Consider the following 27,893-nt stretch of genomic DNA (forward strand, 5'->3'; position numbering starts at 1 on the left):
TCCTCTTTTCAGACTTGAATGGTAGCAAGCAATTTGTTTTGCATGTAAAATGTAATTGCAGTGCCAGCCTGTCCAATGTGGGCTGGTTTGGCTAAGTAAGTAATAGTTTATTACGGTCACAAGACCAGCAAAGTGAAGTAGTGCAATAATATAAAGTGATAAAAGTTAAACTGCAAATAAATAAGAATTACACATAACCCAGTCATAATAGTGTAATATTTAACAAGTTAAAACATTATCAAACAATTGACATCATCCCATGTGGACAAACAACTGCAGCAGCGCAGAATCTAAGCCACCTTAGAGGTTACCTGAGAATTCTGGTCAGCCAAGAGATAATCTCTATAAAACACATCAGATCTCCCAGGTATTCCTTGTTAAATAGGAGTAATAAAGATGCTGAAAATCACGATAAAAGGAACAATGCAGTGGTAGATGGCCCACAGTCTCCACCACGCCAGCTTCACAGGGTCATAAATACTCAGAGTATAAGATACTATTAGATCTACCCTCCAAAAGTGCAGAAGGTAACACACTGAACTTAGCCATCGTGAATGCTTTCCTATATTTTGGAATGCTTAAAGTAGTTAAATAGGTTGCAGGTAAGAAAGTCTGCCCCCTATTGGAGTATGGGGTAGCTATTTTTATATGATCTTGTCGCTTGTTGTCCCTAATACGTTGACATATGTCCCCTTTGGCTTTTGTATGGCCTAGGGCCAGGATGGCATTTTGCAAGAATCCCAAATCATGCAGTTTCTTGTCCACAGTCTTTTTCCATTTTGACTGAAATACATCAGTCAAAGTCAAGGGGCCAAACCTTGAGGGGCAAATATCAGTTTTAACCAAAAAATTAACCTATACATTCTAACCAGGGATTCAACCAAGATTTGGCCTGTCTCTAAGCATAGGAGCACATTGGGCACATAACTCGGAAGGCCAAGAATGTTTCTCAGGAATTTTGTTTGCATGGATTCCATAGTGGCAATATTACTATAAACACACAGCTGTGCACCATATAACATTTGTGTTAACACCTTAGCAGAAAAAACTTGTAGGGCTTATGGTATGTGCTGACCTCCTTTGGCATAGAAAAAGGAGATGAGTGATTTAACACTCCTCTGAGCATTTGCAATGACATTAGAAATTTGAGTTCTTCAAGAGCCAGATGACTGGAAAATTACTCCCAAATATTTGTAAGATTTAACCTGCTCAATTGGGTGCCCATTTAACTGCCAGCGATGTTTAGTTCATTTTCAAGTAAAGACTAAACTTTAGATTTGGCATAGTTAATCACCAGTTTTTCAGTTGTACAAAAAGTGTCCAGAGCTCTTAAAGCCAATGCATGTCAGAGAAAGAAGTACCACATCATCTGTATACAGTAAAATACACAAAGGTCTATTTGTCAATGTGGGAGGGTAGGAGTTTGTCTCAGAAAGCCTATTGACCAGATCTTTGTTGTAAATGTTGAACAAAGTAGGGGCTAAAGTTTGCAAAGCACCGTTGAAGTTTTTAAAAGCTAATGTGGTTTTAATTAAAAATTTCCTCCCTGCAACTTCTGCCCTTTTTATTGCTTTCTTTTAACTGCAGCAACATTCTTGATTAATGGGGCTTTTCTATACGAGGCATTTATTGTGCGCTTGTCATTCCCTACTTACAGTTATTTACAGGTTCTTTAGACAGTGATATGACTTTCAAGTTTGCTTTGGTGTCTAAAGAGAACTTTCAGTGAGTTTTTTTAGAGCACGGAAAGTGTGGCATTTAATTGTAGGGCTGTGCACTGCCTCATTACAAAGCCTGAATAATGAGGTGAAGTGGGCTGATTCGGAGTAGCCTCCTCATGATATGAAGCGGATCAGAGCAGAACCGAGGCGCCCTGAGGCAAAGCACCTCCTCCACGAAGCGCCTCCTTTGCCTTGTATATTCGGAGCTCTTCTGAGCAGTCCAGACAGGCTGCCTCCAAAATGTATAAACTTCTGTAAGCTCACGCGGAGAGGCAGGAGGATGAGGAGGAGGGAGGGGGAAGGTGAGCGGACGCGGGAGGTGGCGGGAGGCAGGAAGGCAAGTAGAGGAGGAGGGGGAAGAGTGTGCTTTGGCGAATGGAAACTCTCGGGCTGTACCTACGCCAGCAGTCTCCCATCAGAGTGAGTGGTGGAAGAGAGGGGTAGTTCTGTGAAAGGCTGCATTTTTTGTGTGTGCAAGCTGCTTTGGGAGAGGGCTGGTGTATGGTTAGGTCTGGTATGTGTACATGCGTGCAGTCACTGCAGTTCCTTCTTAGATTCCTTCGTTAGTTCTCCATTGCTATCACGCTTTTTTAGATTTTTAAAAGCAAACAGCTAGCTTGTCGTAGGATCGTTCCTTTGTTCCTTGTGTGAGCAGTGCCTTTGGGACTGTTTGTTCTTTTGGGACCTGTTGCACCTTTTTTCCTCCGAGTCATTTGTTCTGTGTATTCATTCCACTCTGTCTTTTCAAGATTTTTTCAAACAAACATAGCTTTGCTTTGCTCATTGCTATGCTCCCTGCCCCCCTTTCCATTGCTTATTGGTCAAGTTGCTTGTTTGGGGACTCCGTAAAAGGTTGTGTTTTTTAAGTTCAGCCCTCACTGCTGCTCACTGGAGACCTTCTCGTTTTTTCATTCAGTTCTGTCTTGTCTTGATTTTTAAGAACCTGGTCTTATTTTGATTTTTAAAAACAAACATTGACTTCTGGATATGTTTCTCCCCCTGGCTTTTTAATTAATATTCAACCATTTAGTTGTTTCTTTCTTTCTAAATTCTTAAATAAAGGCATATTATAGCAGCCTATGTGTTTAGTGTTTGGCTCCCACCCCCCATGCTCCATTCTGAAGTGAACGGTCTGATTCTTTTCTGTCTTGATCTTCCCAAAACATAAATTAAAGAAGGTTTTTTTCTATTCTTTACTTGCTCTTGGCTGTTACCTTATCGCCTCTGCCGCCCTCCTGTATTTATTGAACTTTACCTGCCTTCCCTAAAAGAAAATCTTCTATGTATATAAAAGTCAAAAATTGTGTGGGGGTTTGTGGCTGGCTGCAGGGCCATCTGTAATGCAGGGAATAAGGGGGAGCTGCCCTGGGTGTAATCACACTGTAGGGGCCCACTGAGCCTGCCGTTTGGGCCCTACAGTTGCTGCCGCTTTTACTTCAACTCTCACTTGCCAGAGTGTATGACAGGAGTCACTGGGTTACATTATTACTTTGTTTATACTTTCCCTTACTAACAAGTACACCCTCTCAATCATGGTACAGGCCAGGTTACTGATTTCAGCCACGAGTCATCCCATTGGCCATCTTTCATTCTATTGGTCTCTCTCCCATTCACTTTGAGTTCATTCACCTTGGATTGGCTGGCCGCCAGTTGTTCCGTCCCCTTTACTCGTGGTTTCTTTTCTGATTGTGAAGAGCATTTAGTTTCTCCCCTCTGCCTGCAATATCCAGCAAGCAAGCAAGTTAGGGTTAAATATCTTTACCCCTTTCAATGCCAGATGTGTGATTAACACTAATGTGAAATGTGGTGCGGTGTGTGCTCGCCTGTGTGAGGGGCTGGGATGACACACCGGAGTGGAGACTTAGGGCTTTATTCATAAAAGAGTGAACTGCGGGGAATTGAGAAGGGAATTGCAAAATGAAGGGCAAAATAGCGGAGTTTTACATGTAGCTGAATTGAGGATTTTTCCCAACTCAGCTTCTTTGGCTTTAAGTTTGCAATTCCCTCTTTCATGAATAAAGCCCTAAGTGGCAGAGTTCAATGTATAAGGTGGCAGAGGTGACATTTTTTCAGGTTACTGAGCTGAGTGTGTAGCTGGGGTTTGATGTAAAGGATTTGCAAGTTACCTGGTAGTTGGTAGGCTGGTGCATCACATTGTAGTACGTGACATTGTCATATTTTATGGTCAGGCAGATGTTTACACAGCACACTGAAGTAGGGAGAAGTTTTGGTGAAACATGGGACATGGAGCAGTGTTTGTTTGGGGAGCACAGTAGGATGATGTGAATTTCAGTTTTACATTGGTGTAGGCGGTGTCCATTGGTGGCACATTGTGTGAGAGAGAGAACGGGGTTTGAATAGGATTAGGTTTTTTGTGACATATTTCAAGGTTTTGGTGACCTTTAAGGCTTACAAAGCATTAAAAAAACAACAACCCTCTGTGTGGACAATGCGCCATAAGCCTGAAACCATTTATAGTGTTAATGCAGTGTTATGATAGGGCTTCATGTCAAACCAACCACTGTGCTGGACTCTAAAAACAATCTCAGCTGTGTATGATGTGGTAAGGATTGTGCCATTAGGGGCCCACAAACAGATGCTTGCCTGGGTCCTATTAACATTAAAGACGGCCCTGCACACAAGTAGTCACACCTGAGAGGTGAGGGTGAAGGCGGGTAGCATTCCAGAAGTTTCCAAATTGTTCTATATAACATGTTCTATAGATGGGGCAACCATGTCTGTTACTCTCTTATGAATAGTGCTAAAGTGTTATTAGAGCCTCTGTTGAACATTTTAATAGTGGTATGAGATTCAGTGTGAATTATATTGTAGTAGTGTTTAGAGATTCAGTCTTTTGCATTTTAGTAGTGTTTTTTATTCAGTCTGCTCATTATAATTGTGCTTTTTTAATCAAGTCTGGTGGAGTCAACATAACTCCAAAAAAATGGGGTTCCCTGAATCTGTTGTATATCTTTGCTCCAACTAGAAAAACAACAAATGTTTTTTACAAACAAGACTTACAATGAACTTCTACTTTCCTAATATTTAACATTAGGTCCATAGTTGTTGGCACCGTCGCCATCATGTCGCCCATCATGCTACTCAGGAATCTCCATGTTCTCATGTACAGTGATAACTTCCAGAATTAGTTTGTAACAATAAGCAAAAATTGTGTTGTGTGCTCTTTATAAGAATTTTTTAAAAAAATAATAAACAAAAAATCTCCTAAATTTTCCTTTTCACCTTTCTTATGGAACCTTTCCAAGAAGCGTAAACCTACCTTAGTGTGTTTCAAACAAATAGTGCCTATGACAAAATTACATCCTGGGCAACGCCAGGTATATCAGCTAATTAAATATAAAACAGTACATTAAAAACCACTTTAATTTTCTTAGGTAGTTCTGCTTTTCTTTTGGTCTTCTGTGTCTGTGTACCTATGTGTGCGCATGCATGCTTTTGCTGCTTTGTTCCACAAAAGTAATACGTCCACATGGCAAGAAAGTGGAGAAAGCACTACAGACATAGTATTTATATTAATTAACTTCTTATTCCAATAATCCTCCACTGTGTGGCAAAACAAGCCAGCCCAATATGAGGCATCTTCAGGGTGTTGGCCAGGGCAGAGGTGGGCGATGAGTGATGCTGGCCTTCCTCTCTGTGACAACCTTTCAAGTACTTGAAGAGCGCTATCATATCTCCCCTCAGTCTTCTCTTCTCAAGGTTAAACATGCCCAGTTCTTTCCGTCTCTCTTCATAGGGCTTTTTTTCCAGTCCCCTGATCATCCTTGTTGCCTTCCTCTGAACCCTCTCCAGTTTGTCTGCATCCTTCTTAAAGTGTGGTGCCCAGAACTGGACACAGTACTCCAGATGAGGCCTAATCAGTGCTGAAAAGAAGGGAACTAGTCCTTCCAGGGATTTGGAAGCTATACTTCTATTAATGCAGCCCAAAATGGCATTTGCCTTTTTTGCAGCCACATCACATTGTTGGCTCATATTCAGCTTGTGATCGACGACAATTCCAAGATCCTTCTTGCTTGTAGTGTTGTTGAGCCACGTATCCCCCATCTTGTAACTGTGCATTTGGTTTCTTTTTCCTAGGTGCAGAACTTGGCATTTATCCCTATTATCTTGGTTCATTGTGTGGGCTTAACCTTACAATGCTTATGTTTACAGACAGATATTCTGTGCTGATAAAGAGAAATATACAGCAGATGCTCATCCTATCATCACCATATATCTATGCTGGGAAAGCTTTTGTCTGTTGGAATTTTGCCTGTTAAAGGCACAGGACATCTGTAGGTCAAGCCTAGCCCCAAGCCTATCTTCTAATTTAGACCCCAAACTTCTCTATCAGAGGGCCAAGATACCCTGCCCCATCTCTCCACTGACCCAGCCAGGCAGTCTTTAACTTATTACCATGCCAGTCCCCTTAACTCAAGAACTGCCGCCATCCAGGTCTCTTATCCCCTCCCTCCAGGACCTCTTTCTGCCAGCCTCCGCTTCTACTTGGAGATTGACGGAAACAGGATGAAGAACCGAGGTGTGCTTAGCAATGGCAAGAAGGTCACAGATGGAGTCCTGAAAATCTCTCCAGAACCAGTGTGCAAACAGGAGAAAATTAACATCACGGTAAATGGAGGTTTACTCTCATTCCATGCAGCTTCATCTGGGGTGGGACGTGTCAGCTGCTTGCATAAAATGATGCATGGTGTGGAGAAAGTGGCTAGGAGGCCTCTCTCATAATGCCAGAATCTGGGGTCATGCCATGAAGCTGAACAGTGGGAGATTCAGGACAGATAAAAGGAAATATTTTTTCTCACAGTGCATAGTGAAACTAGCATGGAATTTGCTACCACACGATGTAGTGACAGCCACCAATTTAGATAGCTTTTAAAGGGGATTAGACAAATTAATGGAAGATAAGGCTATCAATGGCTACAAGTCATGGGGGCTATGTATGACCTCCAGTATCATAGGCAGTACGCTGGGGAACATGAGCAGAAGGGTGCTGTTGCACTCAAGTCCTGCTTGTGGGCTTCCCATTGGGGCATCTCATCGGCCACTGTGCGAACAGAGTCTGGACTAGACGGCCCTTTGGACTTATCCAGCAGGGCTCTTCTGAAGTTCTTATATGGGTATCTCTTGGGTGTTGTGAAATGTCCAGTTTCTTCTGGGGTGGAGCTGGCTGCATATGCAAGGAACCTTCCTTAGCAGCAGTCTGGCTTATATTCATAAGTGAAGTGTGGAATTATACGGCAACTGTTGTCTCCATTACCTTGCAGAACTGCATTGAGGATTACCTCTCACCTATTAAGGTCTTGGTGAACTACTCCCTAGCGGACGACAACGAACCTACCAAGGGGCATCCTAGGCCTGTTCTGAACCCCCTAAAGAACAGGACGATGGTGGAGGTGAGAGCAAGGAGGGACTCTTGATACCTGGAAGGAATGTAGATTTAGTGGTAGACTGGGGGTGGGGGCATGGCCCTAGATGCTGTGGGAAGGGTGTGGGGTTTAGTGGCTTTAAGGCAGATGAATTGGGCAAATAGGAAAACGTGCAGAGCTATAATTGACACCCGTGGCATGCAGTGGAGGGCGACATTTGGGCTACACACAACTAAGTTCAGACGTTTCTGTGTAAGAACATACATGAAGATAACTTTCTTACCAATTAAAATTGTTTTGAATTGAAAGCAAATACAAGGGTTAGATAGAAAAGAACTTTCTGGGAGGGGAAGGGATGAGATTCAAAGCAAGCTGGGAGGAGATCTGGAAACAGGGCTGTGTCAAGCAATTATGGACAGGGGAGAGGTAGAATGTTGGGCAGGTGTAATATATTAACTACCCCTGTTCTCTCGGCGGACGTGTTTAGATTCCTTTTGGGAAGAACTGTGGGACAGACGATGTGTGTCAGGCTGACATGCAAATTTCCTTCCATGACTCTGGGTATGTAGAATGACCTTGATGCTAGTAGTTTCTGCAGTTTGCAGACTATGGGAAGAGATGGAATGCAGTAGTTTCCCAACCTGGTGTCCTGCAGTCACAGATGTGTTCAGGGAGGCTGCACAGAGGGAGGACAGGTCTTAGTATTTTAAGTAAGATGCAATGTATTTCAAGTGTTCAGAGCGCTTTGTCTTGGCAATCCTTACAACAGCCCTGTAAGGTGTTAAGATTCCCCATAGTATGGGTGCAGGCTGAGGCTGAGAGAGTAGTGGTTTGGCATATCTACACTACAAAAATCTAATGATCATAGGAACCAAAGCAAACCACGGCTAGGTGCATGAAGAGAAGCAGTTCTGGAGAACACCAGCAGAGAATTTCAACCTCAGACAGCCGCCATTTTGAGTTAAGCTGTGCTTAAAACCCAGTGTTGAGTAAATTTTGTTCGACCCTTGGCTCTCTTGTGGTATTATTTTGCAAAGCTAGCAGCAGTAAATATTGCAAAACATAGATTAATTGTATACTAGATTAATAGTCATAGTTAATAACAGTCCCCCAAATCCTGGGACTTGTAATTTAGGGAGACTGCTAAGAATTCTCTTTTGGAGATACCTAGTCTATTTTATACCAGAAGTACTGTGGTTTCCCATGTTTTGGGGATGTGGAGAGGGAATTACTGTTAAATCACTCTACATAAATATGCCGTATGTAAATATGTGCTGAGGCCATTTAGTGAGTTCTTGGTTGAAGCAAGATAGCAAGATATGAATGCTACACCAGCTTCCTAGTGTATTCAAATAACCACACCACCTAATTCAGGTTCTAAGGCAGGAGTGCAAGACTTCTTTTAGCCTGTGGGCTAAATTTCATTTTCTAGGAAGCTTTCGAAGGCTACCTTCCAGTGTGGGTGTTGCCAGTGGCAAAAAGGGCAGGGCCCCAAACACCAAAAATTCCAGCATATTTCAGCTTAGAGCTTTTAGTGTGAGTAACTAAGCCTTAGGAGAGGCACCTTAACCTTTTAGAAGGGGGTGGGGTGGGGAAATTACCTCAAAGCTGGAAGCCACCAAACTATTGGTGGTTGGAGGGAAGGGGGTGTGGCTGAGGGAAAGAGGTCCTAATTGGACCCCAGGAGGACTGGATTTGGCCCTTAGACCTGGGGTTCTGCAGATCTGCTCTGCTACTCAAGTTGTTCTCTCAACACCCTCTTTATCAGGTCTAAGGTGCTGGTTGTATCCCCTCAACATCAACTGGAAGTGCAACTAGAGCTAGAGAACCACCTGGAGGATGCATACTTCGTGACCTTCCATGTACCGCACATACCTGGCCTCTCCTTTCGCAAAGCTTCTGTAGTCAGGGTACGTCTTCCATCCGCAAGAAGTCAGGCTTTTGCCTTTGCTGCTGTTTCACGCGCTGTGATCTTTTCGGTTGGGATAGCAGCATACCAGGGTGCCACTTTCTCCCACAAGAATAAAATTGCTATAAGGGGAAAATCTGTAAGGTGCAGAGTATTGAGATTCTCAGGTGGCAGGGGGAAGGCTGTCCCTGCTCAGCATGTCTGAAGATTTGGGTTTGTGCATAATTTTGCAAGTGGGAAGTTACAACTGGATTCGCATCTTTGGTTTGTCTTCTTGCACAGTCCAATCCTCTGATCATTGTAAACTGTGACGGGATGCTGCATGGTCAGGACCTCAAGGGCCTCTCTTGCAATATCAGCCACCCAGTCTACAGGAATAGCACAAAGGTGAGGATGTAATAACACCAGTGTGGCACTGGGGGCGGTTGACCGTGCTTCAGATTCACTGAATCCTGTGCAGGACTAAATATGAATTAGGGCTGAGCCCTGGACTTGTTGCCTCAGCCATGGGCAGCAGTCTGAGGGGAGCCATTGTTCAAGCCAGGAGGAGAGATCAAGGAGAAAGCCAGGAGGTGGGTTCAAGGAGAAAGCCAAAGGATACAGCAGCACACCAGAGCTCAGGACGATCTTGTTGCTTGACCAGGGCTTAACTGGAATAGGAGGTCCTCGCATATGCCTTCCTGTCCAGGAGGATCGAATAGCCATTCTGGGTGGGCATAAACAGTCCAGGGCCTGAGAATACGTGGGGTTACCCTTGAAGACGGTTCGGAAACTGCAGCAGGTGCAGAACGCGGCGGCTTGCCTGATTAAAGGCAGCCGCCGGTGAGATCACATCACTCCAGTGCTGAAGGAGTTGCACTGGTTACCAGTTGTTTTCCGGGCCAAATTCAAGGTGTTGGTTTTGACCTTTAAAACCCTATATGGTTCCGGCCCAGCCTATCTTAAGGAGCACCTCCAGCAGCACCAGACAGGCCGCTTAACAAGATCAGCCTCGGATGGCCTTCTCTCTGTCCCATCAGCCAGGACAGCTAGACTGGTGGGGACGAGGGAGAGGGCCTTTTCTGTGGTGGCCCCCACTCTGTGGAGCTCTCTCCCTAGGGAACTCTGTCATGCCCCCTCTTTAATGAGCTTCCGTCATGCATTAAAAACATGGCTGTTCAGGCAGGCATTTGGGGTGGGTTAGGGTATTTTAGAAAATGTTTTTATTGTAGAATTTTATTGTTTTAAACTGTTTTTATTGTATGTTGTACATCGCCCAGAGTGGCTGGGTGAGATGGGCGATTAATAAATTTAATAATAAAATAAATAAATAAATACTAAGCTGCCTAGGCCAGGATTAGGCAACATTTTTGCCCCTGAGGGCTGCTTATGGCAGTGGGTGGTGTGTCAGGGGCCATGTGCTGGCAGTGGGCATGGCCAGAGCCAGCAGTGGGTAGGGCCACAAGTCCCCCCTTCTCCCTCTCTCTTTCCCTCTCACAACACCCCCCCCACACACAAAAGTCTTCCCCTGTCACTCTGTCATGCACAGATGCACACACACACTCTCGCTCCGTGACACATTTCCCTCCATCCAAGACCCAAGCATACACCCACAGACTCCCCCCTTACCTCGCCTCTATGGAGTGGCGGGGCGATCTTAAACCTCCCCTTCCAAGGCAGGGAAGGGTTTCCTCTCCCTGCTAGGAGAGGAGAGGTGGCTCTTCCAGCCCATCAAACTCTGGTTTCTGTCTCAAAAATAATGTTATTGTGAGGGAAACCAGAGAGTATGTATCGCTAGAGTGGCCAAAGAGACTTTGGGCATCTCTACACCAGTCTAAAATACTGCTTTTAAAACGGGGCTTTCTGCTTCCGTTTTAAATGCAGGATCACAGTGGCTTCCTTTTTCACCCACTTCCTTTCCCCCCTCCCCTTTCCCCCTCCTTCTCCCCATATCCAAGTCTTCCATTATCTTTCATTGATCTCACTCTTCTTCTTGCCGCTTTTTGTCTTTTCTCGGAGGGAACTGAAGCAGAACACAACGGGGTAATTTGATAGCTCATTATCAAATGATCTATTTAAAAACGGAACAAAGCAATCTATTTAAAAACGGAACAAAGGGCATTTAATGCAGGAGACGCCCTAGAGGGACACAGAGTCACGTAAAGAGCCCACAGATGTCCGTGAAGGAGCAATCTCCGTTGCAGGATAAAAGCTCCATGTGAAGAAAGCCTTTTTTGCTCCATATGCCGGTACCCATCCATAATGTTCTTGAGAGAGAAACCGCAGAATTCGGCAGGCTAGAGCAGCAAAGTCTGTTTTAGGCCCCCAAAGGGGAAAAGGTACAGCAGGGACAGAAATGGGGGGTGGCCATTAGGACATCCATAGGTCGCCCACCCCTGAGCTAGGCAGAAGCTGCAACATGCTGTTTAGTAACTCACCACATGACACAGCGGCACACAGACTGAAAGGTTCCTGGTTCAAACCTCGGCTCGTGGCATTCCTTCCATGTTCCCAGCATCCTCTAGACTAGAGAGGTTATGCATTTGTCCACTATTTAAAAGTTGAAGTTGCTCCACAGGTGAGGCTTGTGGCAAAGTTGATATGTTGTCTGAAAATATGCCCTGAAATTACTCCATCACTGTATGAAGAATGAAACAGAAGACGTATACTTGGTGGGGTGGGAGTTTGCCAGAACAGCAGGAGGAAATTTGGGGGAGCCTTTGGGAATAGGAAGCACTGGCTGCAGTACAAGTGAGTGGTTCAAGGAGACCTGATGTGTAGAATTGGCTTCCGTAGAGGGGGGATGAAAAGAACAGAAAAACATTTTGAGTTCTCCTTTATTCATAATTTTGAAATTTTCTGTTTCCTAGAATTGTTGTGAGTTATCTGTAACATGTAAAGGCACCATGAGCGTAGAGTTAAAAAAGAAAAGAAAACATGGCTGTCATTTCTTACTGCAGTTTTGCATTTCAAGGTGTGCCTCTTCCATTGTTCAGGATTATGGGGATGAAAGGGGAAGGGCTGGTGCTCCTGAGTGAAAGAGGGAGACATACAGTGGATACAGTGAATTGTCTCACTCCTGTCCTCCTCCTCCTCCCAATTCAGGCTTTGATCCAGCTCCGGTTTGGCATCCTTCTTAACAGAGTCTGGGAAGATAACTTGTACATGGAGGCATATGTCCGCAGGTAGGTATTCTGTCTGCTGTGCTGAACTGTTTTGGGCTGTTGTTGTTGTTTGCAGCAGCACTGTACTAGGTGTCTAAAGAACATAGAAGTGACCTTGGGTGCTTCCAGGCTTTTGTCATGCTATCACCCTGCCTCATGCACATAATTTCACAGGAGGTCTAGACATCATCTTCCATTCATAACCCTCCTGTGTTTTCCTACCGCCTTTTCTGTTTTTTCTCTTATCACAGAAAGTCCATTAAAGAGGAAAAGCTGGAATAGCTGTACAATGCCTTCTAATTAGCAGTGCTAGGAGCCCTCCCTCTGGAAGCACCTTTGGTCCCTAATGATAGGGCTTCCACTCAAGATAGGACTGGAGGAAGAATTTGGGGGGTCGACCAGAAGTTGCAGAGGGGAGAGTCAGATAGCAATAGCGGAGCAGGTAAGATAAGGTTAAATGGTTCAGGAAATAAAGACGAAAGTGGCTTGATGCAGGGTAGATGGGGCAGAAAGAATTCCAGCCATAGCGAATAGCATGGCAGAAGGCACAGTGATGAGAGCATGAGAGATCTGCTTATTATAATACAATATAGGAGGCATGGGGAGAATTATCTATAAATTTTTATTATAAATGTTTTTGGCTGTGTATGAATGCAGAAGTTGGAACTATTTCTGGAGCAAGTGGGGTTAAGAATAGGTTGTGTCTTCTTGATCTATTTAACTCTCTGTGTCTTACAGCAACAATGAGATGAATGAGACTCTTAGTGACAACAAGGCCAGTGTTAACATCCCGGTCCAGTATCCCATCAACATGGTTGTCAAGGGGTAAGAGACGGGTTGCCTTTTCTCCCATTTCCCCACTAGGGAGGAGGGAGAGCTCAAGAATCTTAACCAGGGCTGTGTATATTCTATGATTCCATGTAAGTGCAAACCTAGAATTTGGTACTGGGTGCAGAATTCAGCATCTTGAATGCCCTAGCCTTCTCTGTCTCTCAGTCTCTCTCTGTGCATGCGTGCGTGTGTCTTGTGCATGTGTGTCTGTGTTTGTTTTTATGTGGGAAAAAACTCTCATCCCACTATGTCAGGGAGAAGGCTAGGTGAGACCCCTTCTCCCCCACATCTAGAGGCGTATCTTCACATGTGATTTACTGAGGATTGGGACCATTTGGAGGTCGTTTGTGGCAGATGATGTCATGGCCAGCGTGCAGCCACCCCGGGGTTTACCTGTGGGGAAGCTGTATTTTTGCAGTATACTTTTACTCTGTTGTTTTCTTTAATTTGGCTCCCCTGTGGTTCAGCTGCGATGTGACCATCCCTCCGCTTTAAATTCGATATAATTGGAGTGTTCCTAGGGGTGAGTCTTTCACTTGGCCATGCCCTCAGTAACCTAGGTAACTAAAGTAACTCGCCTGCCTTTCCAACACATCGAAGCGCTAGAAGACTCTTTCGAGCCTTCAGAATCTTCCTGTTCTTCCTTTTCACCAGCAAGAGTAATTAGCTTCAGTGATTATGCACTTCTCTGATGTTTGCGTTACTTCGCGTCTCTGATGTTGTCTTAAATCGCTTCTCTGAAATTGTGTACAGTTGTTTCTCTGATGCATAAGAGCTTTACTGCAGTAGTGATCTGGTGAGGTCTCAGGATTATGGGAGCCTGTCATTGTGAGCAGGGAGAAAGTGCCCAGAGAAGGAGAAAAGGGGTGGTGGAAGCTCTAACTCCATCACAGTTTGCTGGAATGGGGTGAAATGGGGTGGGGAGTGATGCTCTCAGAGGGAGCCTTCAGATGCTGCACTGGAGATCGGGGATTTGGGCTTCTTCAGGGAAATCTGCTCACATTGGGAAAAACGGGGCTGGAGCAATAACTCCATGACAGTTTGCTGGAATGGGGAGAAATTGGGGTGGTGGGATTCTCTCATGGGGACGCTTCAAATGCTGCACTGGATAATTGGGGATTTGGGCTTCAGGGAAAAGTGAACATTTTCCACCTATCCCCCCATTTCCCCCTATCCTCTTTGGCATTAAACAAATCCGCATAAGGGCTTTATCGTGGTAGCGATCTACTGTGGTCTCAGGATACACAGGAGCAGAGAAGCCTGTCATTGCAAGCAGGGAGAAGTGCCCAGGGAAGGAAAACGGGGGATTGGAGCTAGAACGTCAGGACTGTTTGCTGGAATGGGGCTTATTTGCATGCGCGGTGGGGGGGGCTCTCATGGGAAGCGAGTATCTAGTCTGCCTTTTTAGCTCTGTTTCTAGCCTTCAGAATTGTGAATTAGTTACTCTCCATGCATAGTAATGTTACAACGTGGAGGAGCTTGGACAGGGACAGGCCTCTCCCCTTGGTTGAGCAGCCCCTGCAGGGTTGATGATGTTCAGTTTTACTCTCCCCGCCTCCCCCCAACCTGGAAGTATGTCCTTTCAGGACCTGTGTGGTCCATGAAAACCGGATTTTTAAGGTACGGTACACACGGCTTTTCTTGCTTTATGTGTCCCTGATGGACCAAAGCCGATTCCTTGAAAATCCAGATAATACTCCAACACTCTTCTGATTCCATTGTTGTGAAGACCCCCCCCCCCAGGTATTTTTGTGTGTAGAGGGATTTTTTCCTGTAGTCATGTGATCCCTGAAGTGGTACAGCCCAGGCACAGGTTTACTACCTCAGTGCATACTAGATGAAAGAACCAAATCAAATGTAGCATAAGAGATCCATGACTACATCTAGAGGCTTTACGGTATATATTTTTTAAAATTCACCTGCAGGAAATGGCCACATTTTCCAAAGGAGCAGCGGTGGGCGATGGGGGGAAAGCAAAGGGGTGTTCAGCTCAATCTGACAATTGCTTCCCAATCAAAATTGGATCTCCACTTGCCCCAGCTGCTGCTGCTTATTTTCCCCTGTGAGGAGAAGGATTTGTTGTTTTTTCCTCTGCTGGGAGGTTGAAATGTTTATTGGGAAAACACGATGGAGGGCTAACAATTAAATATCATTTCCACATGCTGCTTGCTCCCCGCCCCCAAAACTACCTGCCCCTCCAAAGCTACATTCCATTAAAAAAAAAAAAAAAAGTCAGGAGTGTAGTGATTTGGGATTTATGAACATAAATCACAGAATGAGGACTGGCATAAAACACATCTGTGGAGCCGCCTTCCCCAATCCAGTCCCTCAATATGGGATGGACTGCAACTCCCATCATTCCCAGCCAGCATGGCCAATGGCTGTACGATGAGTCAACGGTTTGTACAGTAGGGTCAAAGCCAAACTAGATATGATGTTCATTGTTGTTGTTTTTCAGTCGTTCAGTCGTGTCCGACTCTTCGTGACCCCATGGACCATAGCACGCCAGGCCTTCCTGTCCTGCGCTCTCTCCCGGAGCGTGCTCAAGTTCATATTCATTGCATAATGATGTTCATTACATTAATACAATTAACATGCCTTTTATATTATGTAGCTTTAATGTTTTATTGTTTTTAATGTTCTTGGTTTGTTTGTTTTTATTGCTTTAAGGTTTTACTGTTTTCAGTTTTTGTGCACTGCCTTCCTAGCTTTTTATTTTTTCGCAAATAGGGCAATAGATAAATGTTAATCATTCCTAAATAAAGTTTTTTGTTGTATAAATAGCACTTGTAGGGTATGATCAAAAACAAAGATGGCAAGACCTAACAGAAGCAGAAGAGATAAAGAAAAGGTGGCAAGAATATACGGAAGATCTGTATAGGAAGGACAATAGTATCGGGGATAGATTTGACGGTGTGGTCAGTGAGCTAGAGCCAGACATCCTGAAGAGTGAGGTTGAATGGGCCTTAAAAAGCATTGCTAATAACAAGGCAGCAGGAGATGACGGTATCCCAGCTGAACTGTTTAAAATCTTGCAAGATGATGCTGTCAAGGTGATCCATGCCATATGCCAGCAAATTTGGAAAACACAAGAATGGCCACCAGATTGGAAAAAATCAACTTATATCCCCATACCAAAAAAGGGAAGCACCAAAGAATGTTCAAAGTATCGAACAGTGACACTTATTTCACATGCCAGTAAGGTAATGCTCAAGATCTTGCAAGGTAGACTCCAGCAATTCATGGAATGAGAATTGCCAGATGTACAAGCTGGGTTTAGAAAAGGCAGAGGAACTAGAGACCAAATTGCCAATATCCGCTGGATAATGGAGAAAGCCAGGGAGTTTCAGAAAAACATCTATTTCTGTTTTATTGACTATTCTAAAGCCTCTGACTGTGTGGATCACAACAAATTGTGGCAAGTTCTTGGTGGTATGGGGATACCAAGTCATCTTGTCTGCCTCCTGAGGAATCTGTATAACGACCAAGTAGCAACGGTAAGAACAGACCACGGAACAATGGACTGGTTTAAGATTGAGAAAGGAGTACGGCAGGGTTGTATACTCTCACCCTACCTATTCAACCTGTACGCAGAACACATCATGCGACGTGCTGGGCTTGATGAATCCAAGGCTGGAGTTAAAATTGCTGGAAGAAACATTAACAATCTCAGATATGCAGATGATACCACGTTGATGGCTGAAAGCGAGGAGGAGCTGAGGAACCTTGTGACAAAGGTGAAAGAAGAAAGTGCAAAAGCTGGGTTGCAGTAAAACCTCAAAAAAACCAAGATTATGGCAACCAGCTTGATTGATAACTGGCAAATGGAGGGTGAAAACGTGGAGGCAGTGACAGACTTTGTCTTTCTAGGCGCAAAGATTACTGCAGACGCTGACTGCAGCCAGGAAATCAGAAGACGTTTACTTCTTGGGAGAACAGCAATGACAAATCTTGATAAAATAGTGAAGAGCAGAGACATCACACTGACAACAAAGGTCTGCATAGTTAAAGCAATGGTATTCCCCCTAGTAACCTATGGCTGGGAGAGCTGGACCATAAGGAAGGCTGAGCGAAGGAAGATAGATGCTTTTGACCTGTGGTGCTGGAGGAAAATTCTGAGAGTGCCTTGGACTGCAAGAAGATCAAACCAGTTCATACTCCAGGAAAGAAAGCCAGACTGCTCACTTGAGGGAATGATATTAAAAGCAAAACTGAAGTACTTTGGCCACATCATGAGAAGACAGGATACCCTGGAGAAGATGCTGATGCTAGGGAAAGTGGAAGGCCAAAGGAAGAGGGGCCAACCAAGGGCAAGATGGATGGATGATATTCTGGAGGTGACGGACTCAACCTTGGGGGAGCTGGGGGTGGCGACGGCTGACAGGAAGCTCTGGCATGGGCTGGTCCATGAAGTCACGAAGAGTCGGAAGCGACTGACCGAATAAACAACAACAAGGGAAGTCTAAGCAGGACATTCTCCATTGCCATAGTCCAGAGGCTGCTTAGACTTATCCACCGCTGCTAAGTGCTGAGTGCATCCTAGAGTAATAAAGGAACTGGCAGAAGAACTCTCAGAACCGCTGTCTATTCTCTTTGAGAAATCATGGAGGATGGGGGAAGTGCCAGATGACTGGAGGAGGGCTAATGTTGTCCCTGTCTTCAAAAAGGGTAAAAAGGAGGAACCTGGGAACTACAGACCAGTCAGTCTGACATCAATCCCTGGGAAAATTCTGGAGCAGATGATAAAGCAATCCATCTGGAAGCACCTTGAAAACAATGCCGTGATTACTCGAAGCCAACATGGATTTGTCAAAAACAAGTCCTGCCAGAAAAATCTGATCTCATTTTTTGATCAAGTAACCTCCCTTGTAGACCGTGGGAATGCTGTAGGCATCATATACCTCAACTTCAGCAAAGCTTTCGACAAAGTGCCCCATGATATCCTGATGAGCAAACTAGCTCGAAGTGGGCTAGATGAAACAACGATCCAGTGGATCCACAGTTGGCTACAGAATCGGACTCAAAGAGTGCTTATCAATGGGACCTTCTCAAACTGGGGAGAGGTAACAAGTGGGGTACTGCAGGGCTCAGTCCTGGGCCCAGTGCTCTTCAACATTTTTATTAATGACTTGGAGGAGGAGGTGCAGGGAATGCTGATCACATTTGCAGATGACACAAAATTGGGAGGGATAGCTAATACTTTGGAAGACAGAAACAAAATTCAAAGTGATCTGGATAGACTGGAGCGCTGGGCAGAAAACAGCAGAATGACATTTAATAGGGATAAATGCAAAGTTCTGCACCTAGGAAAAAGAAACCAAATGCACAGTTACAAGATGGGGGATACGTGGCTCAACAACACTACAAGCGAGAAAGGTCTTGGAATTGTTGTCGATCACAAGCTGAATATGAGCCAACAATGTGATGAGGCTGCAAAAAAGGCAAATGCTATTTTGGGCTGCATTAATAGAAGCATCGCTTCCAAATCCCGGGAAGTACTAGTTGCCCTCTCCTTGGCACTGGTTAGGCCTCATCTGGAGTACTGTGTCCAGTTCTGGGCACCACACTTTAAGAAGGATGCAGACAAACTGGAGAGGGTTCAGAGGAGGGCAACAAAGATGATCAGGGGACTGGAAACAAAGCCCTATGAAGAGAGGTGGAAAGAACTGGGCATGTTTAGCCTTGAGCAGAGAAGACTGAGGGGAGATATGATAGCGCTCTTCAAGTACTTGAAAGGTTGTCACAGAGAAGAAGGCCAGGATCTCTTCTTGATCATCCCAGAGTGCAGGACACGGAATCATGGGCTCAAGTGACAGGAAGCCAGATTCTGGCTGAACATCAGGAAAAACTTCCTGACTGTTAGAGCCATACGACAATGGAACCAATTACCTAGGGAGGTGGTGGGCTCTCCCACACTGGAGGCATTCAAGATGAGGCTGGATGCTCTGACTTGGATTCCTGCATTGAGCAGGGGGTTGGACTCGATGGCCTTGTAGGCCCCTTCCAACCCTGCTATTCTATGATTCTAATCTATATCACCTCTAGTATCAGAAGTGGTATGCTGAGGAACATGATTGCGGGGTGGTGTTGCTTTCATGTCCTGCTTGTGGGTTCCCCACAGGCATTTGGTTGGCTATGGAGTGAACAGAATGCTGGATGAGATGGATCTTTGGTCTGCTCCAGTATGGCTCTTATGTTATGACCATCATAAGAAAAATCCCTCAGCCCGTGCCTTAGGGCATGACCACAAATTACCAATTTCTAGCATGAATTAGTGTTCCAAATAAGGGGATGTCTCTAAATCATAAACTGTAACTACAAGAAAAGACTGTCATGCCCATATCTCATGTGTAGCATGCAGCTGGCCCTAAGTTTACAGGAAACAACTTGGCTAGATAGCTGTCAGCCAACATGGTAGTCTTTTCTTGTATATTGGAGAAATAATGCTCATAATCATGGGTTTACTAATGCCCAAAACAAGGCAAAAAGAGTCTTTGGATTCATGTAATTGGTATGGATGCTGTGCAGGCTTATTCCATTCAAACACACAGAACCATGTAACAAATGGCTGTTACTGCAGCTGAGCATAAAATGTCTCTTCCTGGTAACAAGAAGACCAGGCTTATTCCCCCCGCTCTGGCCCATTCCTTTCCTCTCTAGCTAGAAGAGTTGTTGGGCTGTCCCTGGTAGACAAGGGCCCAAGGGGATTACTGTAATGGTGAGAGGTGTTCAGCCCAGTAGTGGCTTGCTTAGGTCACTGCCACTACTGCCGGGTCACCACCTTTGGTGAATGTTGCACTTAGGGGTGGGCTTTTCCTGCCCCCACGTCTTGCCCTACCTTATCCTCTTTTTACTCTTTCTCCAATGCAGGTTAGAAGCATCTACCCACTATGTTAACTTCAGCTCCCTGGATCAAGAAAACAAGACTGTGGCGCACTCGTATAAAGTAAGTGAGAGCCCACAAACTTCACAAAAAGAGAGATCTAGGATCTCTTTCATGATTCCCAGAATCCAAAACTATCAGGCCAAAGGCATGTGATGCAGCAATTTTGCTTTAGCTAAGCCCGTCTGGGTCTGGTCAGTGCAGAACCTCAAGCTTGGAGACCAAATCTGGCCCCCTGGGGAGTCCCCAGAAGCCCCCTGCCTCACCTTTTCCCCAACCACTGACTGTTTGGTGGTTTCCTGGCTTTTGTTCAGTTTTTCCCTATTCTAAAAGGTTAAAGTGCCTCTCCCAAGGTTTAATTATTGGAAGTAAGACATTTAACTTGTTGACTCTTCTTTCTCTCTCTTTCTTCATCTCCCTCCCACCCCCCAGGTAACTAACATGCCCGTTGGCGCTTCCCCACCTCCTGAAGTGACGGTGTATGTGAAGGTGCCAGCCACCATTCCTGGGGGGCTGACATGGAAGGTGGACAATATCCAAACAGTAAGTGCTATATAGAATAACAGGGTGGCTGGCAACTGGAAGTACAAGGATGCGCCCCCTAGTGCTAGATTGGAATAGATGAGCATGAGTAGGAATCACTATATAACTCCTCAGCATCATTCTGGAGAGGTGAACAATGGGTGCTTCCAGATAAAGGGATCCTAGCATTGCCAGTCATAGCTCTTCTGCTGTCAGCTCAAAGCGGGATTCCCACCTGTGGTCTACATTTCAGGGGGTCTAGTGCTTTTTCATTGTGTGCCTCCCACCATGTTCGATCCACACAGTGAGTACAGCATAGACAAGTTGGCAGGGTTGTCTCCTTCCTTTTCTTGACCCCTCATGGTCACCACACGCTGATTTGCTCAGCATTTTGAAGCAGTTGCTAAGTTTGCAGCACCATTTGAGCATGCTGGGTTTTGTGTGTGTACTTTTCAAGTTATTTTCTTAAAAAAAAAGAAAAAAGAAAGAAAGAGTGCCTGTAACACAGGGCAAGTGGACTACAGCCTTACCTCCAGGTAAACAAGGCTATGATGAGGCTGTAAATCCTGACTGGTAAGTTTCATGAACTGGCTGGCTCATTTGATTTTTTTTCAACTTTCAAACTCACCCCTTGATTTGTTTGGTCCCTTTTGTGACCCACAACCCTGCTAGGAAACTTGCCTGCCTGGTCGGTTTTGCAGTCACACCAGGAAACCTCAGAATGTTATTATGTTATCAAACCCCACCCTCCCCTGCCCCGGCCTGACATTTGAAGGAGCCCCACTGACAGTTTCCATAAGCTGTTTCTTTTAAGGGGGAAAGGAAGGCAGTAGCTGAAATTGACAAGCTGTGTCTCTTTAAAAAAGGAAAAGGAAAAGAAGACAGCTTCTCCATAATTTCAAAGCGCCTCTATTCCAGCACAATGAAAATAATAAAAGTAGTAGTAGTAGTAATAATAATAATAAACATAATTGTTTGCGCAACCACCTTCTCCAGGGACAATACCTCCCCTGTGCCTCAGTGGTACATTTTCCTGTCTGCATCTGCTGAAAACTTGCACTGCTATTCCACTTTTTCCCTCTTTACTGGATTTGCTGCAGTTAGAAAAAAAGATGAATGCAGCAGTGGGAAAACACAGGCTGAGTACAAGCAGATCACACTGTCATCTGGACCTTCCATAAAATTCTGTGAATGAGACAGGGCAATTGTACAATAAAAACCCTATTTAGAAGTAAGCACGGCCGATAGATCCGTTAAAAATCTCATACACTAATCTAAAACTTATATAATTATTGTATGGTAACATGGAGTGTTCTTCTCTTCCTAGGTTCCCCCTGTGATCTGCCAAGCCCATCAAATGGACAATAGCCCAAAGAGCCATTCCAAGTTGACTGAGGTAGACTATCTCAGGATGAGCATTGCTTATAAAGTATTATATCTCAAAATATTTTGCAAGATTATTAGTCAGTTAATTAAATTAGTACCACCAATGTGCACCCACAGTGGAGAAAACACAGGGTGGGGAGTGGTAAATAAGTGAAGTGTGCACTGATTTCATGTACATATATACTTAGTTACAGTAGAGCAGGGATGGGGCGAATGTAGATCGGGATCTATAGATAGATCTCTTTGTGATTTGCAGTTGATCGTTAAGAGTTTCTGACTCCCTATGGAAAGGGTGGGGAATTATGTTTAGGTGGGGCACAAGTTGCCCCACCAGGCCAGATCATGTCAGTGGGCTTGACCACACCCACTGATACCATGACCTCTGCTCCATTCATTTTTTCTTTCTCTGTGCCTCTCTCAGCACAGAGGAAGGTACTTAGTTGGGCACCTCATCTATGTGCCTCTCATCTGAAAGAAGACTTGGATTGCGCTGGAAGGAGTGGCTCCTCTCATTGATGGCCCAGTCTTTTTTGTGTGTGCCTGCATCCCCACAACTGTGACCTTAGATCACATCCTGCATCTGTGATGAGGAATGGGTGTGTGTGTGTGTTGTGTGTGCGTGTGTGCGTGCGAGCGAGTGAGTGAGTGAAAGGATGGCAAGCTGAGTTCTGGTACTAAAACACAATCTTGGGCTGAGAATATGCTCAGAGGGAAATTCCGCTGTGCACCATTCCCCAATTGGGAGGGGGAGCAGTGTACAGGGGAACTTCCCCTGTCAACTCTAATCACAGATAACAGCGGGGATTCCTCCAGGGGTGGGGCTTCGAGGCCAAATCCTGCCTCCTGGAGGACTCCAGAGGTTCCATGGGATGGATGGGGAACCTCCACAGGCCAGATTAGTTACACAGGCCAGAGGTTCCCCAACCCGGCTCTATGGTTTAATGATAGCAACCACAAAAAGGTGGATTCCCCACCCCACATTAGGCTGCTGAAATGGGGAAAGTTTAAGGGAAAAGCAGGTGTGTGTGTGTGTGTGTGTGTGTGTGTGTGTAAGAGAGAAAGAGAGGGCGAGGGAGAGAGAGAGAGAGAGAGAGAGAGAGAAGGTAAGCTCCATTCTGGTACTAAAACAAATTCTTGGGCAGAGTGTGTGCTCAGGGGCACCCTGTTCCTTCATTCTAACTGTACATCTTTCGCACACCCTTGGCCACTCTTTCACACCTGGTGGACCTTGGGACTCTAGTAAAAAAAACCAAGTAGATTTTCCAAACCTGAAGTCTGCCCACCCCTGCAGTAGGACATGGGGACTAGAGGACTGGACCAATGCTTTCATGGAAAATGTAGGATTTATGGAGAGATTTGAAGAAAGAGAAGGCGATCTCATGCAGATGTTCTGGGAAGTAGTTCCAGGTATGAGAGGCAGCAAGGGAGAAAGGTAAAAGTCTTTTGAGGGAGCAGGAGACCTTCAGATGGTGGTGGGTTGTGGAGCTGAAAGAATGAAGACCACTGGCAGGTCATGTATTGGGATACAAGAGCAGAGAGATAAAGAGACACATGAAGGTAAGGATGAGCTCCCTTGCTCAGAGGTGTTGTTAACAAAAGATCAAAAATGTTAGGTGGCCAGGAACGTGGGGGCTGGCCTTGGTCTTTAAGATGTGGGAAAAAGATTTAAAAGTCAGTGATGAGTTCTCATTCATATGCAAAAGAAAATAAGCAACCTGCAGTAGCTTCTATTGGAACCAAGTGGGTGTCTCCATAACAATGGAAAGAGAAGTCAATGGTGGCTTACCCGGATTTTTCAAGGAGCTGGTTTTGGTTTGCGCAGGACAAGTGCACTGCACCATTCTAAGTCTCTTCACAGGAACATACTTCCAGGTAGGGTGGGGGGATTGGAGTGAATGTCATCAGACTGGCAGGGGCTGATCAACCAATGTGAGAGGCTTCCCCCCTCCTTTCTTATGGCTGACAAAGTTGCGAATGATCGAAGCTTTGCATTAATTACTCCAAAGCAAACATGAAAGAAACACATGCAGCCTTCTTTCTCCCCTGAAGCTCCTGATGCTGTGAACAGTCGAAGCTTTGCATTAATTACTCCCTTACATCTTGCAAAGCAGCTTCGACATAATGCTTCACAGCCCTTTGGAGAGTTACCCTCTGAATACTTGAAGCACCATGGCTCCAATCAGCCCCCTTTCTAATCCCTGTTCTTCTTTCCGCTGAAGCTCCTGATACTGCAGAGGATCGAAGCTGCGAAGTAATTACTTCCGAAAAGCAAGGAGGCAAACATAAAAGACACGCAGCTTCGACATTAAGGCTCCTAAATGCATCTCGGTAACTTCTGGAGCGCGCATTTCGGGAACAAGCTTTATTGACCACAATCAGAGTTACTTCTGAGTAGTCACACATGTGTTTGTCCTGGGAAAGGCAGGGATGGGAAACCAGTCCCATTTCTAACATGATGCTGTGCAGGGTCGAAGGTGCAAATCAGTTACTTCCGAATGGCAGTAAACCAAACATAGGAGGATCGCAGCTTCAAGATAGTGCTTTACAACTTTCAGGGAATTAATGCTTTAAAATGTGCTATTTTGATTGAGGGGGAGCTCTATAAATTCTGATGTGCACATTCAGGGGACAAGCCTCATTGACCACAAGGGGAGTTACTTCTGAGGAGACACTAATTGGTTTGTAGTGAGAACATAGGGACAGAAAGCACCCCTTGATGGGGGTCACAGTGAAAGGCACACCCCTGGGCAGGGCTAGCATACCCAAGATAAATGCGGGAGTTGGGGCACATAGCAACTATACCATGGAGAACCCGACTTAAGAAAAATAAATGAACTTAAAAGTCATCTCAAGAAATCTTTTTCCATGAAAATCTCCAGGGTGGCTGCAGGATGGCCATGACATCATGTGCCCCGAGCGACCTGGAAATGGAGCCAGCTCACAGCAAATCACCTGTGGAGACACCCCTCCAGCTTGCTTCTGATTCCCTAGGGACAGCACCAGGCTGCTGCAAGCCTGTTCCTTAAACGTAACCTCACTAGGGCATCGCAATTCTTCATCTACAGTGATTCGCCAATCCTAAACTGGTTTACCTCAGATAATCTATTGTAACTGCCTCATTTTGCTTCATCTCAAGGGATTTCTTGAATGTGCTGGTCTTTCTGTGCCAAGAAGCACAGCATTAGGTTTAAACTGCTGAGTAATACTTTTTTCTAGAGTTTGCAATCCATGCTTCACAGGCTACCTTTAAAATCTTTGCCTTCTGAAGTAGATCACTTTTGGGTATGTCCATCATACGACTTCACTATTGTGGTATAATGTGGTAAATTACCTCTGGAATTGCCCCATCACTAAAGCAGCTTTATTTCCTCCAGTGGTGGTTATTCCTTCCTTGTGTTGGAGAATTACCACAGGTGGAACATCCGATGCTGGTTATTTTTAGTCCTGACTTGTCTCCCTTTGGAAGCAGCAGCAAGAAGCAATCTCTGCTTACCTGGGACAAAGATCAGGCATAAAAATGTCCTTCACCCTTCCTTCTGGTGAAGTGCTGTCATTACCGAAGAGTAAATTTGCAAGGCCTGCTATATCTGGACATAGAAGTTTGCTCACAGTAGGTGCTACTGGTCTGTTATAGAAATGTAACCACTCCTGAAAAAGATGTTTTATGTTGGATGGACCTTTTCTTTAACTCCTCTGCTTTCTTCCTAGCAATGTACAGCTGACCAGTATAACATCTACAAGTGTGAACTTGGACCGATAAATTCCTCTGTAATCCATATTACTGGGGTGATGTATGCCAAAGGCAAAATTGAGGTAAAGACTAGTCCAGGAAAGATAACATACTGCTCCCATCCAGCTTTAGAACTGGGACCTGGGTTTATAGAGGGCACTGGGAGAATGGGATCCTTTCCCCATCTAACCAGAGGGCTAAATTGGGATTAGGAGGTAATTAGTAAACTGCCTTATATGCCTCTGGTCCATCTAGCTCATTATTGCCCCATTGGTTGGCAGCTGCTCTCCAGGGTTTCAGGCAAGGGTCTTCTCAGCCCTGCACTGAGGTGCTGGGGATTGAATCTGGGGCATCTGCATGCAAAGCATGTGTTCTGCCACTGAACTCCAGCCCTTTTGTACTTTGGGGTGTTTTATTTACAATTATATTTAACATAAATCACACTGACGTGGCAGATATTCTGGCCAAACAAGTTGCATATCCTGTGATGTCCATATTCTAGATTTATAAACCATAGCTACACATGTGAACAGTCTTTGAGAGGGCTCCTTAAACCTCTCAAGACAATCACCAAGATACTGTGACTTTAAGTTAATTATTGAAAGCATATGTGCTTAGAAGGAGACTTCTTGCTTTAATGGAACACTGGGATTTTCTGCAAATGGTTTATGTTGCTCAATATGATGTAGAGCTTATTGTTCCTTTCTCTATCCTTTTAGCACTCCTTTCGATCCAAGTTTTGCACAGCCTTGTGGTTAACGTTTAACACCAAAAGATTCATAAATGTCCACAGTTCTGAATTTGCCCAATTTCAGGTACTGGATGCTTCTGGGATTATTTCCTTTCCTCCTTTACTGAACATTTACCCATACTGTTTGCAGCATTAATTCCTTTCAACAAAATATTCTCCATCCAAACCATTTACTTTATGGCAGGGGTTCTCAGTCTGTGCTCTGTGAGGTCCATTAAGGTGGTCTCTGTAAAGGTTGCAGAGCAATCAGGAATAACTGTACTTGATTCTGCATTTGATTTAATTTTTCTGACAACAGAGATCAGTTCTGTTTTGACCAGAGCTGGATTATCAAACAGGCAAACAAGACCCTGGCATAGGGTCCATGATTTTTATAATACAGCTCTGGGGAAGTTTACTATCCCCCCACCCCTAAAAATGTATCAGTTGGGGTCTGGTCTGCCACCTGTGTTTTTAGTAATACGACACTGTTTTTGATGATGAAGTCATCGCTGAAGGGGAAAATGTTATTAAAATATTAATTATGTGCTTTGATTTGTTGAACCCCCAGCTGAGACCCCCAGCGATTTCAAATGATACACACACATTTGAGAACCACTACTTTATGGGATTGTTCATAAGATCATTCCCCGTACCTGCTAGATTATTTCAGCATTAACCCTCTTGCTCATTTTCTCTTTGTGTATGTTTCTGTGAGAAATATTTAATCCCCATTTAATTATTCTTTTTCATTCTAAATTAACCTGTGGTGCTTCCAGATAGACGGTTCCTAGTGCTACCACTAAGAAGGAATTGTGCAGCTTTTCTGTCTTCCTTAATGGATTTTTTGCAGTAAGAGAAAAGACAGAAGCAGCGGTGGGAAAACATGGAAGGGCTACAAGTGGAAGCCACCATCATCTGAACCCCCTGTAAGATTCTATGAATGAGGCAGGGTGATGGCATGATAAAAGCCTTATCTGGAAGTACACCAGGAATATTCTCACAAATGATAATGATCAGATTTTTCAGTCACTCTAAGGCAGGGATGGGGAACATGTGGCCCTCCAGAGTGGACTGCAACTCCCATCATCCCTTACCATTGGCTATGCTGGCTAGGGCTTATGAGAGCTGCAACCCAACAACATCTAGAAGGCCACACATTTCGCACCACTGCTCTAAGTAAAAGTGGGCAAATCCCATCCTTTTACCATTGTTTAGCCAAAATAAGGGTGCAATCCTATTGATTGCACCCTTGGTGATTGGAAGCTCCTGAACTTGGAGGTGTCCAGTTATCCAGTGCAGGGCAGGAGGAGCAGCAGAGGTGATCTTCACCTCCCCATCTTCCCGCCCTGCAGATTTCACTAGATGGGCTTTTCAGCCCATCTAGCAAGGATACTTCAGAGGGGGAGGGAAGGAGGCTCAGGACAAATCGTATCCTGGCCTTTTTGGTTTCCTCCCCTCCACCCACTGGAATGCCCCCTTTTCTCCTCCTCCAAAGTCGGTTTTCCGACCTCTGAGGGCAGCCGACGCGGTTCTTTCTGCACCAGCTGCAAGGGGGAGTGGAGGAGGGTTGTATCTCTGACTCCACCTTCCGAGGTTGGAGCGCGGTCTTTGACCTTGGAAGGAAGTTCCGAACAATCCTATGGTCCCTGGG

The 27,893-nt window shown here is 44.9% G+C and overlaps 1 protein-coding gene across 1 annotated transcript in view; it reads left to right on the forward strand.

Annotated features, from left to right (window-relative positions):
• ITGAL (integrin subunit alpha L) overlaps positions 1-27,893 on the forward strand; it is a 104,757-nt gene that overhangs the window by 73,940 nt on the left and 2,924 nt on the right. The window contains exons 17-28 of the mRNA XM_084805888.1: positions 6,199-6,350; positions 7,004-7,132; positions 7,593-7,666; positions 8,874-9,015; positions 9,297-9,401; positions 12,099-12,178; positions 12,896-12,982; positions 19,859-19,934; positions 20,304-20,414; positions 21,721-21,789; positions 25,488-25,592; positions 26,229-26,324. Coding sequence (XP_084662014.1) covers positions 6,199-6,350; positions 7,004-7,132; positions 7,593-7,666; positions 8,874-9,015; positions 9,297-9,401; positions 12,099-12,178; positions 12,896-12,982; positions 19,859-19,934; positions 20,304-20,414; positions 21,721-21,789; positions 25,488-25,592; positions 26,229-26,324 — 1,226 coding nt within the window. The remainder of the gene's footprint in view (positions 1-6,198; positions 6,351-7,003; positions 7,133-7,592; positions 7,667-8,873; positions 9,016-9,296; positions 9,402-12,098; positions 12,179-12,895; positions 12,983-19,858; positions 19,935-20,303; positions 20,415-21,720; positions 21,790-25,487; positions 25,593-26,228; positions 26,325-27,893) is intronic.

The sequence above is a fragment of the Heloderma suspectum genome, chromosome 6 (genome assembly GCF_057233095.1).
Source record: "Heloderma suspectum isolate Gila_16-S chromosome 6, 16-S_ref, whole genome shotgun sequence".
In the NCBI taxonomy this organism is placed as follows: Eukaryota; Metazoa; Chordata; class Lepidosauria; order Squamata; family Helodermatidae; genus Heloderma; species Heloderma suspectum.